Source organism: Xiphias gladius, chromosome 24 (genome assembly GCF_016859285.1).
Source record: "Xiphias gladius isolate SHS-SW01 ecotype Sanya breed wild chromosome 24, ASM1685928v1, whole genome shotgun sequence".
NCBI classification, from domain to species: Eukaryota; Metazoa; Chordata; class Actinopteri; order Istiophoriformes; family Xiphiidae; genus Xiphias; species Xiphias gladius.
This window is the reverse complement of record NC_053423.1, coordinates 12411426-12428935: the sequence shown is the minus strand read 5'-3', so window position 1 is coordinate 12428935 and position 17510 is coordinate 12411426. Positions and strand designations below refer to the sequence as shown.

At 41.6% G+C, this 17510-nt stretch overlaps 1 protein-coding gene across 2 annotated transcripts; it reads left to right on the top strand.

The window, feature by feature from the left end:
• Positions 1-1507: 1507 nt before the first annotated feature.
• LOC120786762 (programmed cell death 6 interacting protein) lies at positions 1508-17187 on the top strand. 2 transcript variants are annotated; one of them, XM_040122389.1, is made up of 18 exons: positions 1508-1713; positions 4695-4749; positions 4838-4907; positions 5686-5813; positions 6352-6505; positions 7363-7463; positions 9163-9279; positions 9484-9706; positions 10460-10583; positions 10883-11060; positions 12322-12433; positions 12590-12759; positions 13205-13453; positions 13866-14000; positions 14261-14355; positions 14562-14670; positions 14759-14967; positions 16044-17187. In XM_040122389.1, exons 1-18 carry the CDS (start codon positions 1508-1510, stop codon positions 16249-16251), a joined length of 2643 nt encoding a protein of 880 aa, XP_039978323.1. In that variant the 3' UTR covers positions 16252-17187. The 2 variants fall into 2 exon arrangements, with proteins under 2 accessions (XP_039978323.1, XP_039978322.1); XM_040122388.1 differs by having other exon boundaries at positions 9148-9279.
• The last annotated feature ends 323 nt before the right edge of the window (positions 17188-17510 follow it).

The following is a 17510-nucleotide window of genomic DNA, read 5'->3' as shown; positions in this document are numbered from 1 at the left end:
CGGCTGAGTAGTCCTCATGGCTAAAAAAACTTTTTTCTTTTTTTCTTTAAAGTTAATCCAGATAAACTCATGTTTAAACGCCTTTTTGGGTAATCATGAATCTAATGGATTTTTTTTTGTCTTAATGACTGATCAAAACATTAATTCTGCAGGAAAATCATATCTGTACTTGCCTAAGCCACAATGAACAATAATAAATAACCGTATTTTGTGGTATTCCACAATATCAAACAACAGTGGCCTGTTGTTGCTGGACAATTAGACGACACTGCAGTGACTGGTTTTTGGAGCAGATTGAAAGAAGAAATCACCTGCCACAGTTGTCCCAAAGCAGAAGTTAAGGACACAGAATCATGCTGGTTTTACACTCCAGTCATCAGTGAGTGTATGCGCTGTTGTACAGGTCACCAATTTTTTTTTGCATCATAGCCTTATTAATTTTCCAGCTGGTTTTCCAGTTGTGCAAGGTGAGCAACTACCGTTGGACTACATGCTCCCAGCTCGGCCCCCAAAGCTCCAGGTTCACTGGGTGGCTAGTGGTTTGTGGTCATTTGATTAATTGTTCAAAAGAAGATCGTAACTTGATTTGAGAATATATGCATTTCTACAACAGAAAATAAAATTAAATGATAGGGCCTTACAGGTTGGTCCTGTTTCATTACCTGATCTTGAAGAGACCTGGTCTTGAAAAGTGTACCTGTGTTAAAAAATAAATAAATAGTTTTAAGACCTTAAATATTATAATTGGAATTTATGAAGACCCAAAGTATTCACACTTTATAACATATATAAATGAAACATTACCAACTAAGTAATCATATAAATAAAAACAGACATTATATTATATATGACTGTTGCTTTAGTCTGAATGAGCACACAGCCAATCACATACAGTGCGTATAAAAGTATTCCGTTTTCATGGTTTATTGTTTACAAGACTGAAGAAAAGTGGATTTTTAAACTGCCTCTGGATTTCATGGTTCTATCAAAATTTTTATATATATATTTTTTATATTAATTTGAGTAGTTAAATGCTCATCTGTTTAATTTTGAACACTGGGTCTCTCTGGGGAATATTGTGCTTATATGGTGCATACCGATAAACTATTTGTGTTAAATCAGATGAACTCAAAGCCAACCAGGTACCATGTCATTTTCTGGTATGGAAATACTGGACACATCACACAAAGATGGGGATGAACAGGGGGTTTATAGGCGCCAGGAAGCTCAATTTTGCCATTGGGCCCTCTAGTACATTGATCCGGCTATGGTGTCCCGTCGTGGGATTAAAAGGTTGTGGCTGTGCGCAGATAAAGCTAATTTTCTGTCAGCGTAGTCTTTTCCTATTAAAACGATAGTGATTCTGCGCGGTGCCCGTCTCCGTTCCCCATGACGTAATTTGACGTTCCCTGTGAGAATCCAGGAAGTGGGTCCCTCGCTGTTGTTTGTGTTCGTTGGTCGCTAATCGTCTGTCTTTCTGATTCCATACAACGTTTTACGGGCCGAAATGGCAACGTTTATTTCAGTCCCGCTGAAAAAATCTTCTGAAGTGGATCTGGTGAAGCCCCTGTCGAAATTTGTAACGGCCACATACTCAGCGGGCGAGGAGCAAGGGGAGTATATCCGCGCCGTGGAGGAGTTGAACAAGCTCCGCAAAAACGCGCTGGGAAGGCCGCTGGACAAACATGAGAGCTCCCTGGAGATTCTCCTCAGGTAGACCCCCCCCCCAAAAAACCCCTTCATAACACAGCCGAACTTGCTACCATGTACATCCAGAGTAACTTTCTTACGTTTGGCGGTGAGTTAGCTCAGTCATCGCCGCACCCAGGTGTGTTAGCTTTTAGTTGCTAAACCGGGAGCTAAAGTTAGTCGAGCTAATATACAATAAGACATTTCTCACTAAAATAACTTACTCATATATTATTTATGCCAGTTTTCCTTGAGAGGCGAAAAAAGAATTGGCTTATTTAACATGTTGAACTGAGCTGTCACACATGTAAAAGATTCAATTAGCCAGGTAAGGTAGTTAATGATCTTCGGTTATGGCTTATTCATTGAAATGACTCAAAGAAAACTACAGGGTTTACTTTAGAATGAGAATTAGCTTAAACTTAAACTTTAAACTGTCCCCAAGGTGAAAGACAAAAAAAAAACAAAACAACAACACTGTTTTGAACAGTGGAAACATAATAAAACATAATAAACATAACATAATAAAATGCGTAAAACAGAAATTAAATATATGTCAGGTGTAATAATAAAACTACATCCATGACAACAAACATAAAACATCCAGTCACCATCATTCAATCTAATCATGCCTTTTTTTCTTTTTTCTTTTTTTTTTTTTTTTTTTTTTTTTTCGGGGAACACTGATCATCAGCTGACTCATCCTGATCCTTAATTTTAGAGCAGTGACTTCGACAAAGATTGCAGTTTTTAAGAGTAAGCTATCTATTTGTCTGCTCTGTCAGATGTCAGTCACATTCAGGTCCCCCTGTAGCCGAGGCCGTTGCTCCACCTGGTAGCAACAGGAATAGACATTCACAGTATGGCAGGGGTAATAAACCAATTTTTCATATCAGCAAACAGAGATCAACATGTTAACTCTCCATATAGGTGTGTGTATGAAAATCAGAAGAAAGGAGAGGCATGGAGACACATTCTGCAGAGAAAGGCCTCTATATTCTCTATATACTGGATTTTATGTTTTAATAAGCTGCTCTGGATGCATAAAACATAGGACATACATGTATACACAAAATATTTAGAGCAAAACCATTTTGTATAGAGGAACTATATTGGAAGAAGGATTTAAGTGACACAAACAAACTTGTTTCCATGCTCCACTGACCCCACCAGGCTGTTGTTAACTGCTGTCTTACTATTATAAAACTGTGCAGACTTATAGTTGTTTAATGACTTAGCTCTAATGGAACTAACATACTCCATTCCTATATGACATATAGAGGCAGACTTTGCACTTTCTCATCTCAGTCTTAGTTCTTTATGACCTATGATTTGTTCTACACACAGGGTTTGCCCAGATTGCATGAGTTGCCAGGTATGCACTTGCAGGGTGCCGGTTTTCCATTTTTTCTCCACAGTGAATTACTTTTTAGCTACAGTGCAAAGTAGAATTATCTTTTATTTGCCAAGACTAGGCCCTTGAAAGATTATATTAGCACAAGGTGCTGAGTGGAAAGCACCAGCAGGTAGAGTGCAGCCAAATTGGGAGTAATGCAGGATATTCATTTGCCTTTAGCACGATAGGTTGTTTTCATTCATGAGTCTGTGATGCTTTTCTGACACAAGCTACCCTTTGATGCCATAAATTGGTGGTTGATGGTGATCGCTGATTCAGTTTGTGTTTGGGATGCACCGATCCAATATTGGCCTCAATTTGAAGTGCCATTGAATTCTCAGAACTCACGGTACCTTTCATAAAAACGATCCCCGAGATTTACCCTGAGTCAAGGTATCAGAATTGGTATCGGGAGAGAAATTGTTGGATCAGTGCGTCCTTTGTTTATGTCAGTAGTTTGTAAGACCAAATTTGAGAGATGTACTGACAGAAAATCTAAAAAAGAAACAAAACAAAAACTGACCCGCACTGCCTGAAAAGAGATTTCTCACAGGATTTGAACCATTTTCCCACTGTTTTAAACACTACCTGTAAACACCTAACTCATGTCATTAGCTTACAAATGTATAGAGGGTTTGAAAGGCTTCTTGCGTAAAATCTAGGGCCTGTGCAACAGTAGATGCCTGGTCTTGGCTTATAAGTGACAGGGTTGAGGCTAGCATGTTTGTGCAGAATTGGCTGCCATTGCTGACTGTTAGCATTGTCACCCCTTGGCTCTCTGCGCGCTGTCTTTTAGCTATGTGCCAGGTAGCCAGGGCGACGGGCCCTATCCCTTTCACAGGCAAGCTGACACACCGCTATTGTGTTACTGTGGTGACCGTTGTTTTGTGTAGAACTTTTTCTTTTTTCTCTTCATTTAACTGGAAGGGCACACCTCATGTCAGCTTTCTTCTGTGCACGTGTGTGAGTGGGTGTGTGTGTTTCCTTCTGAACGGAAAACATTAGGATAAAAAACTGTATATGTGAGTAGTTCTATATATAAACCCAGTCTTTGTTTATGAAAGTTTTTGCACTCCAGTCTTTCTTGGCACTGGAAAAGTAGGGTGGGTGAACTGGTACTAGGGGATTCCCTAACTGGCCCCTCTTACATGTTGTCATTCCTAATAATAGACTTCTCACATCACAGGAAGAGATGAAGATAAGATGAAGGGCTGAGGAGCAGTCACAGACTGTGTGCCTGTGTGTGTATACGCAGTGCACCGTGCTTTCCTGTCCCAATATTTTTTCTCCTGACTCATTGTCAAGTGTCTCTGAATTGGCAGAGCTTCCTCAAACCACAGAGCTTCATTTATGTCTTAATAATCACTACCCCTAAACCTAGTTTATCAATTATGATTTAATTTATGGCCTTGTCTCTTTTTTTTGTTCTTTTTTTTTAACTTAACTTTAAATAAACTTAAGTTCAGTAATAATCCCGAATATAGACATTTCTATCTCTCTAATAAAAACCACGACCTGTGATCTGTACAAAACAATTAGGATAAGTATTTTTGAGTTTAGACACATAAGAAAACATGGTTTTAATCCTGTCAGTTCTTTCTCTCTACAGATACTATGACCAACTGTGTGCTGTCGAGCCCAAGTTTCCCTTCTCTGAAAACCAGGTAACTGATTGGCCAGCACACGTGAATGTGGGTTAGACATAGTTCCCAAACAGAAGTACTTCAACACAAAGCCTCTCTCTGTTCACAGCTCTGCTTAACCTTCACATGGAAGGATGCCTTTGATAAAGGATCGCTGTTTGGGGGCTCAGTCAAACTTGGTAGGTGCAGCCTTTTATCAAGTGCATTTGTGTTCATGGAAGAATATCTAACGGTGAGCGCACAGGGATGCAGTTAGCTACAGAAGGAGGAAATAATATTACAAGAGTTAACGTCGATATAGGACTTTCCCCTCGAGGTACATATCTGTCATACTATCTCTTAATCCATCTTTCCAAACAGGCCTGACAAGGTTTTCTATAGGGTTTAAAGAAAAATTAGCCACAGAAGCATGTGTAAGAGAGAGAAAGACATGACACAGGAATGTGTGTGTTGTAACAGAAGTGTGACAGGGTCAGAGACTAACAGGTGCTCAAAGAAAACACAACAAAATTAAATTAATAAAACTTTAAAATTCATAATTTAAAAAAATCCCCTGATTCTTAAGATTGCTCTTTGTTGCAGTCCACACTTCACATTTCTTCTGTTCACGCTTGAATCTTTTGTCCTCTGTGATGAATTGTGGGACCTCATGACTGTGGGATTCTTTCCAGTTTGCTCTGGGTGAGAAAAATGTAGAATGAAGCAGTAGAATATGTTGGTTGGAAAAAAATGCGAGTTCTAAACAAACAGCTGTGTTAACCAAAAAGAAAGAGGTCGATATCTGAGGGATGAAAGACGCATGTCACTCTTACCTCTGTATAATAATCACTTTCTAGCTGTGAAAAGAAGATCAAATTAATCTTAATGTGACAAACTCTGTGGAAAATTTGCTAGTGTGCTATGAAATTGTATTACTCAGTCGTCCTGAAAATAACCACAGTGATTTTTGTGTTACAGCTTTGGCCAGTTTGGGTTACGAGAAGACGTGTGTGTTGTTTAACGCAGCAGCCCTGGCCAGTCAGATTGCCTCAGAGCAGAACCTTGACAATGACGAGGGACTGAAGGCTGCGGCCAAATACTATCAGGTGGGTGTAGCACCACACAGTTATATACTAACGTTTAAGGCAAGTTCTAAATGCCGGGTGGAAATTTCTTCATGAAATATCAGTGTTACACTGTTTTGTCAGATGTGCAGATGAACTACAGAAATATGATGCTCAGTCGGATGTAATTATTCTGTAATGTCACTCCTCTGTTGCGGTTTAAATGTCCACTGGACACTATTCAGAAGAAGAGTATCTTTTCTTTAGCGTGCTGCTGCCACCATCGGCAATCTATGTGTAAGCAGTGCCAGCAAATAGTTTTTGTGAAATGGGCTGCTAGCACGTAAAGATAGCAGAGCAGAGAAAAGAGCTGTTATTGAGACACGGCCTCTGGCGGGTGCGACGGAGCTGAAGCGTGGTGTGTTTAGCGACGATTCGGTAGACACTGGGGGTTAGTGATGTACAGTAAGGACAATCTAGGGCTGCTTTTGAAATACAATAAAAAATCAAGTTATGTGAATTTCAGTCATGGCCTTTGTGTCTCATCTGTGTTCCTCTTCTTATCTATGTCTCTATCCAGCTGGCCAGCGGAGCATTTGGTCACATTAAGGACACAGTGCTGTCTGCGCTGAACAGGGAGCCCACCATGGACGTCTCCCCTGAGACTGTAGGCACCCTGAGTCTCATCATGTTGGCCCAGGCCCAGGAGGTCTTCTTCCTCAAAGCTACTTCAGGTACCAAAAGACAAAAACACCCCAATTGTTCAAGGTGCACATTGTCATCACATACAGACATTATAAACTTCTGCAGGGACTTCCAGAGCTTTTCAGCACAGGATCATTATGACTTATCCTTACTTCTGTGATATAGGTACTTCTTTTTTCAGTCCGAGCCATTAGTTTTAAAAAAGTGCATCACACACAAAGGACCACTAGTAAGTCTTTTGCTCAGTAATGTCTCTGAAAATTTCATTGTTTAGAGACACTGGTGTCACCTGGTACCAGTCTTGCTGATATGAAGAAAGGGGATTAATTGTATTATGAATAAATAGCATCTTTAATTACAGACTCATGATTTTTTTTTGCCCAAAGAGTAATTTCTAGCAATGGCAGCAGGCAGTTTGGATCCAAGCTGCAAACAGCCTCTGTCCCCGTTCTACCTCCAGAGTTGCTTATTACAGTTTTGAAGCACAAAAGTTTTGAACGTTACATCATGAAATAAGCTCCCGTTATTTAAAAAAAAGAAAAAAAATGCATTTTTTGCCATGAAGGATTACTGAGTTTTTACACTTTGTAGGATGTAAGGGCACTTTCATCAAGGAGACGTATTAACACTGTTGTTAAATGGATGAGTTGCACAAGAGATAGCAACCACAGACCGCCCAGAAAAACACTTGGAGAATCTCTGCTGTTATACAGTATACCGTGTAATGTGTGTGAATGTGTGTCCAAATGTCCGTATTCAGTGGGAAAACCACAGATGGTGTGATCAGTATGTGATGTGTGGTTTGCAAGAAAACAACTTATCTCGACTGTGTTTTGGTATGTACTCTTTGCTGGCCAACTTTAAAAGTGGCTTTTTCAACCTATAGACAGGATGAAAGATGCTGTCATTGCAAAGCTGGCCAATCAGGCAGCAGATTTCTATGGTGACGCCTTCAAGCAGTGCCAGTACAAGGACAACCTTCCCAAGGTACGTGAAGGACACACCACACATACAGTCACACACGAACCTAAAACCTGCTCGGGTTTAACAAAAACCAACAAGAAACACAATTCACCGTCCGCCATGTTCTCAGTGTGGTGGCGATGCATAGAGTTTGGATTCTGTGTGGTTTGGCATGTTGTGTCTGACAGTGTTCGTATTGTTTTGTATGTGAGAAATGGTGGAAAAAAAAGATCTGAAGAGTGGTAGTCAGGTTGTGGGACTGTCCAAATTGCGATTTCTCTCTGTTCTCATTGGTCCATTTCCATCCTGTTTTTCACTCTGATTGGTTGGTTATTACTGAACTGCAGTTTGACCTGTTTTCGTTCTGATTAGTTTCTTACATCTAATCCTGGGCATCTGAAGTACTTACTGTCTCTCTAACACTGTGACTGAAACACACTTACGCACTCAGTACATCAGGTTCACGCAACAGATTTAATATTTTCAGGTTAAGGAAATCAAACTGAAGTGAAACACATGAAATAAGTCACTTGAACTAACGTTCCAAGAGTTCAAAATAAGACAACTTATAAGCATTTACTAACCGTAGATTTACACATTACTAAAACAATTTGCACCACACTAACATTTTCTCTAAGTAGAGTTTAGTTGTTACCAGACTAAATTTTAGACCTATAGTGGACTTAATGCTTATCCCAGAAAGTAATCAGCAGATCAGTCGATAACAAATTCAATCAATAGTAGCAGACCTAATGCATATACAGTTTAAACAAACAAAATCCTAACTAAATTTTACATGGACTGTCAAGTAAGTAAGTTTAATATATCTCTTGACCCCTAAGTCATGTTACAGCTCGTGATGCTACAATGAGAGCAGTTGATTGCTCTTAATTGGACCGTGCTGTAGATTTTTCCTAGCAGCAGATTTATACATCACTAAGGTAGTCTACTATCTAGACTTTCAGTTTTAATGGTGCAACACAATTGATTAAATCACTTGTTTGAAACTAGCTAGTAGTTACTCAAAACTTTAGAAGGGCTTTACCGACACAATAGGCGATAGATGTACAGACAGTTGGTGCAACCCAATTTATTATATGTACTCTGTCATAAATCTTGTAATTCTCATCAGTGACGACAGCTTAACACACATTAGTTTCTGTTTTTTTTAATTGTTCAGAATGAAGATGTCACTTTTTGTTTGCACACTGAAAACAAGGTCAGCGACATTGATACAAATCTGAAAAGCAGCATCTGTGTTCCCTGAATGCCTGAAATCAAACATTCACATGCACCATCATAGTCACACTCAAACACACACACACACACACACACACACACACACACACACATGGCTGTGGGACGTTTGATGAAGGTGTAGCAGCTTTTGCTGAAAGGTTAAACACTCATGGCCTGTTCTGTTTTCTCTCTCGTCTTCCTTTTGTTCTGCATCCCTCGTGGTGGTGGTGTTGGTGGTGGTGTTGTTGGCACTGTGTTTGTGTGTGTGTTGTCTTTGCACACCTCTGCCTGTTTGTGATTGGCTTTCGTGATGTAATTTGTTATTTGACTGCGCTGGTGTGTGTCTGCCATTTTTGTGGTTTGCCTTGCCATTGTATGTGTGTGTGTGTTTGTGTGTATATGAATATATATATATATATATCTGTTTGCGTGCCTGTGTGTTGCTCTGTGGTTGGCTCTCCCTGGTCAGTATTTTTATTTTCAGGAAGTGCTGCCGGTGCTGGCGGCCAAGCACTGCATCATGCAGGCCAACGCCGAGCTGCACCAGAGCATCCTGGCCAAGCAGAAGAAGCGCTTTGGAGAGGAGATTGCTCGCTTGCAGGTACGCAGCTTTCTCTCAGATACTCTCAGCAAATCAGTTTCAGTCTACGTGGCTACTCATTCATCATCATTTGGATGAATTCTTGTCTTTAATGCCTGTGTAGACTTCAAAAAACAAATTCACCTTGACGTTCAACATCAGAACTAAAAAAAAAAAAAAAACTCACTCATGAGCCTATTTTCTCTCCACTGTTGCTCACTCCAGCATGCAGCAGAGCTGGTGAAGACGGTGGCCTCTCGTTACGACGAGTATGTGAGCGTTAAGGACCTGAGTGACAAGATCAACCGAGCCCTCACTGCAGCCAAAAAAGACAACGACTTTATCTACCATGACCGCGTTCCTGAAGTCAAGGATCTGGAGCATATCGGCAAGGCAGCGCTGGTCAAAGCCACTGCCATCACACCTCCACTCAGCCAGAAATTCACAGGTGCGATACACGGACACTTAACACAGCCCCCCATTCTCGAGACGGTCTTACACACTTGGAGAGACATAAAACTATATATATAAAGTGCTAATTAGAGAGCTTTAGAGCAGCTGCCGGGTGGATTTTATTACTTTCAGATCCATGCTAGAGCCATGCTAGTCGTTTTCTTCTTTTTTCAGTCTCTCTACAAAGCTAAGCTAACTGACTGCTTGATGTAGCTGTGTATTACTAGACAGATGTGAGAGTTGTATTGATTTTCTCATCTTAACTCTTGGCAAGGGAGAGAGGCTGTTGCTTTAATGTCATATATGTGATCATTTGTTATAGCACAGCTTCAGCCAGCATTTATGCTACCCAGTCAACTCTCATTTAAGCAGTTTTTTCAGAAGTTTTACATAAACGTAGTATGCATGGCAAAATTTGTGTTGTTTGTGTGATATTTCCCATGATTCACCATGGTTTATGGCGTTAAATGAAAAAAAAGGTTGTTTTTTTTTTTTCTACCTGGATATGTAAAAATGACCTATGAGTTGAAAATTTCTGGGGCAAATGCCCTTTGAAAGACATTATATATAAGACAGCAGCCTCCCACTAAATGGCTTGCTAACCCTTTTTTTTAAAGCACAATCCCATCCAAGCTCATTCTCTAAATCACCTCAAGCTCATTGTAATGGGAGTAGATGACTTCAGATGGGATCTTATCTGCCACGCACTCTGGCTTGTTTTTTGTAATCAATTGTTCTTCCTCTTCAGACTTGTTTGAGAAGATGGTTCCCATGGCGGTGCAGCAGTCCATGAGCATTTACAACCAGAGGAAGGCTGAGACTGTTAACAGACTGGTGGGATCGATGAGAGAGGCCACCAATCTCTGCAATGGGTACGAAGATACTAATAAGTGCTTAACAATTTGCAGTTTTTCATCCAACAAAAAGATGGTTGAAATGTCATTTAATTCAATTAATAATGGGCATCTTTTGAATTTGAAATAGTCACATAATGTAGTTTGTACTTTCCTACATTAAAATTGTCAATACGAAATGATGTAACAGGGCAAGACTCAAAATTAACTTTGTGAAAGCAGTCTTTATTCCCAAAAAATTGTGACCTGTTGACAGGGCACAGGTTGGTGTTTGAGAGACCATAGTAACTAATAGATGATGTGTAACTGTCCATCAGGGTGTTGGCATCACTGAACCTGCCGGCTGCTCTGGAGGATCTGTCAGGAGACTCTATCCCACAATCCATCGCTGAGAAGGCCAGAGCCATCGTGCAGCAAGGAGGACTGCAGAGCATTGAGCAGCTAATCAAAGACCTGCCTGAGCTTCTGACTCGCAACAGAGAGATCCTGGACGAGGTTGGTGTTAGAGACCAATACAAACGCAGTTATACATGCGTTACTTCACCATGTTCCAGTGATCTAACCTCTTACCTCCTGGTAATTGTAAGCCAAAATCCATTTTAAAAAGTAAAGAGGACACATGTAGGAGTACAGCCTCGTTAACAGCTGGTTTGTCATATGGGTTTGCTTTCTTGTCAAAGTAGCATATGTATCTAATGCCGTTTTCCCAGCTGACGTCCTTAATGTTGGGCTTTTCTACCACCACTACCAGAAGAACACGATTACTAAAAACTGGTTCCTAATGGCAAAAATCCCAGATCAGGATCATCACTGAAATCTAATCCACTGATCGTTGGGCCAAGGACTGTCTGTCCACCAGCTTCAGCCAACCTGTATTTTACACAGCTTACTGACAAACAAATAAACAGACGGGAGGAAAAAAATAAAACATGAAACACAATCTGCTTCCAAGTTTATTGGCAGAGTTGAAAAGTCCACATCAAAATGTCCTGATTTCCCCCGAAAGTAGGCAGTTCTGTCTGTTGTATAAAGACATTGTACAATAACTGAAAATGAAAAATATAAAGCAGGAAAGTACATTTCTGCTGGCCAAAAGGCAGACTGTGTATTATTTATTATTAATTTGTTTAAAATGCAAACTCTAGGCAGGATTTTAACTTTTTTTTAAAAACACGAAAGTAGTGCTGAAACAATTCATTGATAGAGTGATTGACAGAAAATTGAGCAGACGCAGAATACCGTCAACATGTTTGATAATTTAATAATCATTTTTAAGTTATTTATCAAGAGCAAATCCCCGTGTTTGCTGATTTAAGGTTCTTAAATGTAAGATTGTACCTCTGTCCCTCATTGAATATCTTTGGCTTTTAGACTGTTGGTCAGACACAATTAGAAATTTGACGGCATTACCTTTAGTTCTCGGAAGTTGTGAAAGCCGTTTTTCCCTGTTTTCTGAGATTTTGCAGACAAAACAATTAATTGAGATATCAAAAAAATTAATCAATGATGAAAATGAAAAAAGCTTCAATAGAAGCCCTACGTGAACGTATGTACTGTATTGTTGCCAGGAGGTTGCTGAGTAATTATACAGTGAATGCTAAAATATTCCTCAAAAGTCGATAACACTTATGCCCGCATGACCCATGGCCTATAAATGATTAATAAAGGCGTAGTCATCAGATCATTTAATGTGTGCGTTGTTAAGACATTTATATTTCCTGCATGCACTCATTATGTTTGTGTTTTTGTCCATCAGTCTCTGAAGATGCTGGACGATGAAGAGACAACAGACAATGAGCTGAGAACCAAATTCAACCAGCGCTGGAACAGAACCCCCTCTAGAGACCTGTATAAGCCCCTTCGCGAAGGTACACACGCACACACACACACACAAACTGTTTGCTTTTTACGTAGTTTTCAAAGTATGTTTCCAAGCACTGTTGACCATGGTTCTCATCTGTCCCTCCTTTCCTTCTCTCCTGTGCCCTCTAACCTTCCCTCCCTCTCTCTTTTCTCTTCCCCAGAGGGTGCTAACTTCCGCAACATCTTGGACAAAGCTGTACAGGCCGACCAGGTAGTGAGGGACCGCTACAGCGCCCACTGTGACATGATCGTCTTGCTGTGTAAACCAGAGGACGAGCTCAATGCTGCGATCCCCTCTGCCAACCCGACCAAAACACTACAGGGCAGCGAGGTCTGTCTGCCTCTATTTTCATCCGTATATCTTTGTTTAGTTAATGTAAAACTAGAGTTTTTATTTCAATCTGCAGCCTCATCCCAAGATATTTTGTGTGCCACGTAAACATAGAAACCTGCTGTACACAAACACCCAGTGGACATTGTGTGCTTCTATGGCTCTTTCCCTCCTCCCCACAGTAGTTCCATTTTTCATTTTGCTTGCTGACTTTGCAATGTGTGTCACTTGGGAACTTAAAGAACTAAGTAACCAGAACTGGGAAAGAGAGAAGAAGTGCATGTCTCAAGCAACACTGCATTCATGCTAAAGTGTACGACAGAACGGTGTTGACGTGTGTTGTAGACTGCAACCGTTATGACATGGGTGAGAGGTCAGGGTTAATGTAGGATAGTGTACTGAAAGAGACGGAGGAGTCAAGATGTCTTGTCTCTCTTCATTCCAGGTGGTGAACGTGCTGCGCTCCCAGCTCACCAAGCTGGACGAGATGAAGAAGGAGAGGGAGACCCTGGAAGGAGAGATCAAGGCCGTGACCTTTGACATGTCTACCGCCTTCCTCACGGCGCTCGCCCAGGACGGGGCCATCAATGAGGAGCAGCTGTCACTCTCCCAGCTCGACCAGCTGTATGGTGCCTACAACCAGAGGGTACAGGCCACCCTCCGTACACAGGAAGAGCTGCTGGGACAGGTTCAGGTATATAAACGCACACAAGGCGGCCTGTTGTTGAAGAGACACTTTCTTAACCGGTTCGCGTGTCAGCAGTATGCTGCCCTGCTGAAGTGACTCCGAACCTTTCAACAGCTCAAAGGGTGTTGTTTGTAGCTACAGTAAAATTTGACTTTCTGAAGTAGAGCACACAAAAAGTGAGTTTCCTTACTGGAATCAGTGAAGCATTACCTGTATCAAACAAAAAACACATGCTTGCAGTTCTCACAGCAGGTGGAGATAAAGCCATAAGAGTTTGTAAAACTCTGAATGGTGCCCCTGTGTGTGAAGAAGTAATTTATAGTTTACAGAGCATAAATCTACTTATGTTCTGCTAAGTTTCAGAAGTTAAGCTCCTCAATCTATGATCGCTTTTTTTAAACCTGTGGCCACCTTCCAGACATCCCATCAGGAGTTCAGCACTCTGAAGCAGTCCAACACAGAGGCCAACCAGAGGGAGGAGGTCCTGAAGAAGCTGGCTTCAGCCCACGACAGTTACGTTGAGATCAGCAACAACCTGCGCGAAGGCACCAAGGTACTCACTTAGCATAACATACGAGCCACAGAACGGATGAACTGTACTGCAGTAATACATATCTTTACAGAAACGTTCTAGGTGTGTGTGTGTGTGTGTGTGTGTGTGTGTGTGTGTGTGTGTGTGTGTGTGTGTGTGTGTGTGTGTGTGTGTGTGTGTGTCAGTGTGTCAGTGTGTGTGTCAGTGTGTGTGTCAGTGTGTCAAGGTGGTTTGCAGTCCAGGTGATTTATTTTTGTCCACTTCTGTTTCTCCTTCCTCAGTTCTACAACGACTTGACAGAAATCCTGCTTAAGTTCCAGAACAAATGCAGCGACATTGTTTTCGCTCGCAAGACAGAACGGGATGAACTACTTAAGTACGTACTTGTCTGTTCTGTTTTTGGGTTTTTTTAATTATTATTGTTTGACTGGTTTGTGTGACAGTCATATGAGCTGTTGGGGTGGGTTTGATTGAAGCCACCTGAGCAGCTGGGGCAAATGAGGGCTATGGGGTCCTACATACATGAATACAGAGGAAACAGCTGTACAGGTAACGTTTGTAATGTTTCGATCCTTGTTTCAGGGAGCTGCAGCAGAGCATCGCCCGAGAGCCCAGTGCTCCATCCTTCAACGTTCCCGCCTATCAGAGCAACCCCACGGCCGGCCCAACCCCTGCACCCAGGACCGTATTTGTAAGCAGCAACTCGCAAAAGCCAAATAGCGAATACCACTGAACTTTATAGAAGGCCGGTGGTAATGTATCGACTCTCTGCCTTCTAGCCTCAGCAGCCTCAACAAGCCCAGCAGCAGCCCCTGGCGAAGCCCCAGCCCCCAGCCAGGCCTCCTCCTCCCAACCTCACTCCTCAGGCAGCGTCCACCACTCCCACCAACACACCACCCGCTGGCCTTGCCACCAACAACCCACCACCTGTGGCCCCACCCTCCCAGGCCCAGGGACCACCTTACCCCACTTATCAGGGCTACCCAGGGTGAGTTTTCCATCACAATATCTTGATTTCAAAATGAATTTTTGACTTGTATATCTCTTTATATTGATGTCAGGATGGAGTGAACAGTAGGATCGTTTTCTGATAGCCAGTTCCTTTTTTTAATTCCATTCTCTTTCGGCAAAATACCTGCATTCGTTAAGCTCAGGGGTTTATCTTTCCTCGCTCTTAATGTGCCATCCAACAGCAATGTGAGAAAAACATTATGGTCCTAGGGTTTTCATTTTTAGCCAGTGCTGAATGTCTTTTTCGCGCATTAAAATGACAAACATCACCAGTGGCAGGTTAAATTAGCTGTATCTAATTAATGTTCTTCTTTTTTTTTCTTTTTTTTTTTTTATGCCGAAAATAAACTTGGCTGCCTTTAGGTTAACATGCCTTCTGCAAGCTGGTGTATTTACTCGGCCAAAGATGGTTTGTGAGTGAAAAATCACATCACTCTTTAACACCACTGTACGACTGGGAGAGGACTGTGTTTTTGTAGGTCAACAAGAGCAACAGAGTGGTGACTTCCCTCTAGAGAAATGACCTCGTTGATCACATCATGTCAGTTACATGTGAATCTTCCAGCTGAATGATTTTTTATATTCTATCAGTATTTTAAGCTCATCATTTTAATAGTTCTGTAGTCCGACCTCCAGTATTTGGAGCAAATAGCTTGTGAAAAATAAGATATAAAAATAATTACGCTGAATTAAAGCCGAATCAGAAGCTGAACAATTGATGAGGGATTTGAAAAGATAGTGTTTTCGTAAAATGCTATCAAACCCCAACGCTATTTTTAACTCTATATACTGATGATTGAAAGAACAGATTATTTTTAGATCGTGTGTTTCATGATTACATGGCACACTTCCTTCGTAAACTTCAATGGTAAAATGTAGTTTGTTATCTGATTATCTGGTTAACTTGTTCAACTTAGTCCAGTTTGGGTTCTGAAAACATCTCTGCAGTAGATTTGGTTGGATACATGGCTAAAAAAAAATTAAAATGTGACAGTTTTATTTTGGGTTAACGTCACTCACACATTTGCTTCCTCTCTTGTGGTGTCCATGCAGATACTTCCAGATGCCAATGGGCTACAACCCTTATGCTTATGGCCAATACAACATGCCCAACATGCCCAACATGCCCAACATGCCCTACATGCCCTACCAGGCGACTCCAGGACAGGCAGGATACCCAGGAGCCCCTCCTGCCGGACAGCCGTACCCTGGCTACCCCCAGCAACCGCCACAGCAGCAGCCCTACTACCCTCAGCAATAACTCTCTTCTCCATCCCCTCATTCCTCTTCTCACACCAAATAAAAAAATACGCCCAGCAATAACACTTTACCCCCATCAGCTCCCTTTCCTCTCATCCTTTGTTTGTTTTTTTTCTCACAATCTGCAGCTGTAGAAACCCAAGTTGACTGGTGACCTCTGAGCTGCTTTGCACTTCACCCTAAGACCTTTTATTTCTTGCTATGCTTTATTTAATCTCTCCCCAAGGTTTTCTTTTCCACCCCACCATTCCTTTTTATTCCATCTCGAGGTTTTCTGGGCTCTGACAGCACTTTTCCTAAACCATCTCAACTTTCATCAATGCACTAACCCCCTCCTCTTGCCTCCATGATTATTTTTTATGTACTCATTTCTAATGGTTTTGTTAATTGTTTAATTTAAGCACTAACTGCTTTTCATTAATGACTGACTCTTTGCCTGGGCTGGACTGCTGTATAACACTCATGGAGGCACATGGGACACCAGGATGGCTCTCCTGGTTTGGGAGTGTGTGTTGGATGGTTGGATGGGTGGTCATTACAAGTCATGCCACTGATTGGAGGGCGCAGCCACATCCTCACTCCCCCAGTCAATCAAGCCCCTGTGCTTCTATATCAACTATATTCCTATTTTTGTAATGAGCACCGATGCCCTGCTCATGTATAAACCTATAAAAAGGAATGGCCTGTAGGTTTTCTAATGTAGATGATGACTGTTGAGAGTTCTGCTCTCTTTCGCTCTTTTCTCTCTCACCCAGGGAATGTGGGTATATTTCTGTGATGCAATCAGAGGCTGTACAAGTGGAAGAAATTCTATTATATAAATATATGTATAAATAAGACTGTGTGTGGTTAACTGAGACACTCTGTGCTGCACTCTCATGCCCTTTGTGTTTATTTTTATTCCTCAGCTCTAATGTGATTAAAAACAACAACTGCCAGCCAGAATTTGTCTGTCTTTAAATGTTGGATGTCTTGTTTGTGTTTGTATGTATTCCTGTTTTCATCAAACTGTGGAGGTTTGTAAAGCAGCCAGAAGAGGGCAGTCCTGCAGCTCGCAGGGGGAGCAGCAGCCTAGCAGCACTTCACCTGGCGTTGTTGCTCCTTTCATCCAATCGGGGAGGGAGTTGTCCCATCCGACTAATCAGACGCCTTTTGACCTCCTGAGCGTTGGGGGCAGATCCCATTTAGATGAGATGCAAATTACGCTCCAGTGAGGTCGTGATCTCATCCAATCATATTTCCCCGCAGGTGATTTCTCCA

Coding starts and splice junctions, on each gene's coding strand:
- LOC120786762 (XM_040122388.1), top strand. CDS start 1,508: ATGGCAACGTTTATTTCAGTCCCGCTGAAAAAATCTTCTGAAGTGGAT. Junction 9,280..9,483: donor AGGAGATTGCTCGCTTGCAG/GTACGCAGCTTT, acceptor TGCTCACTCCAG/CATGCAGCAGAGCTGGTGAA. Junction 12,760..13,204: donor AAACACTACAGGGCAGCGAG/GTCTGTCTGCCT, acceptor TCTTCATTCCAG/GTGGTGAACGTGCTGCGCTC.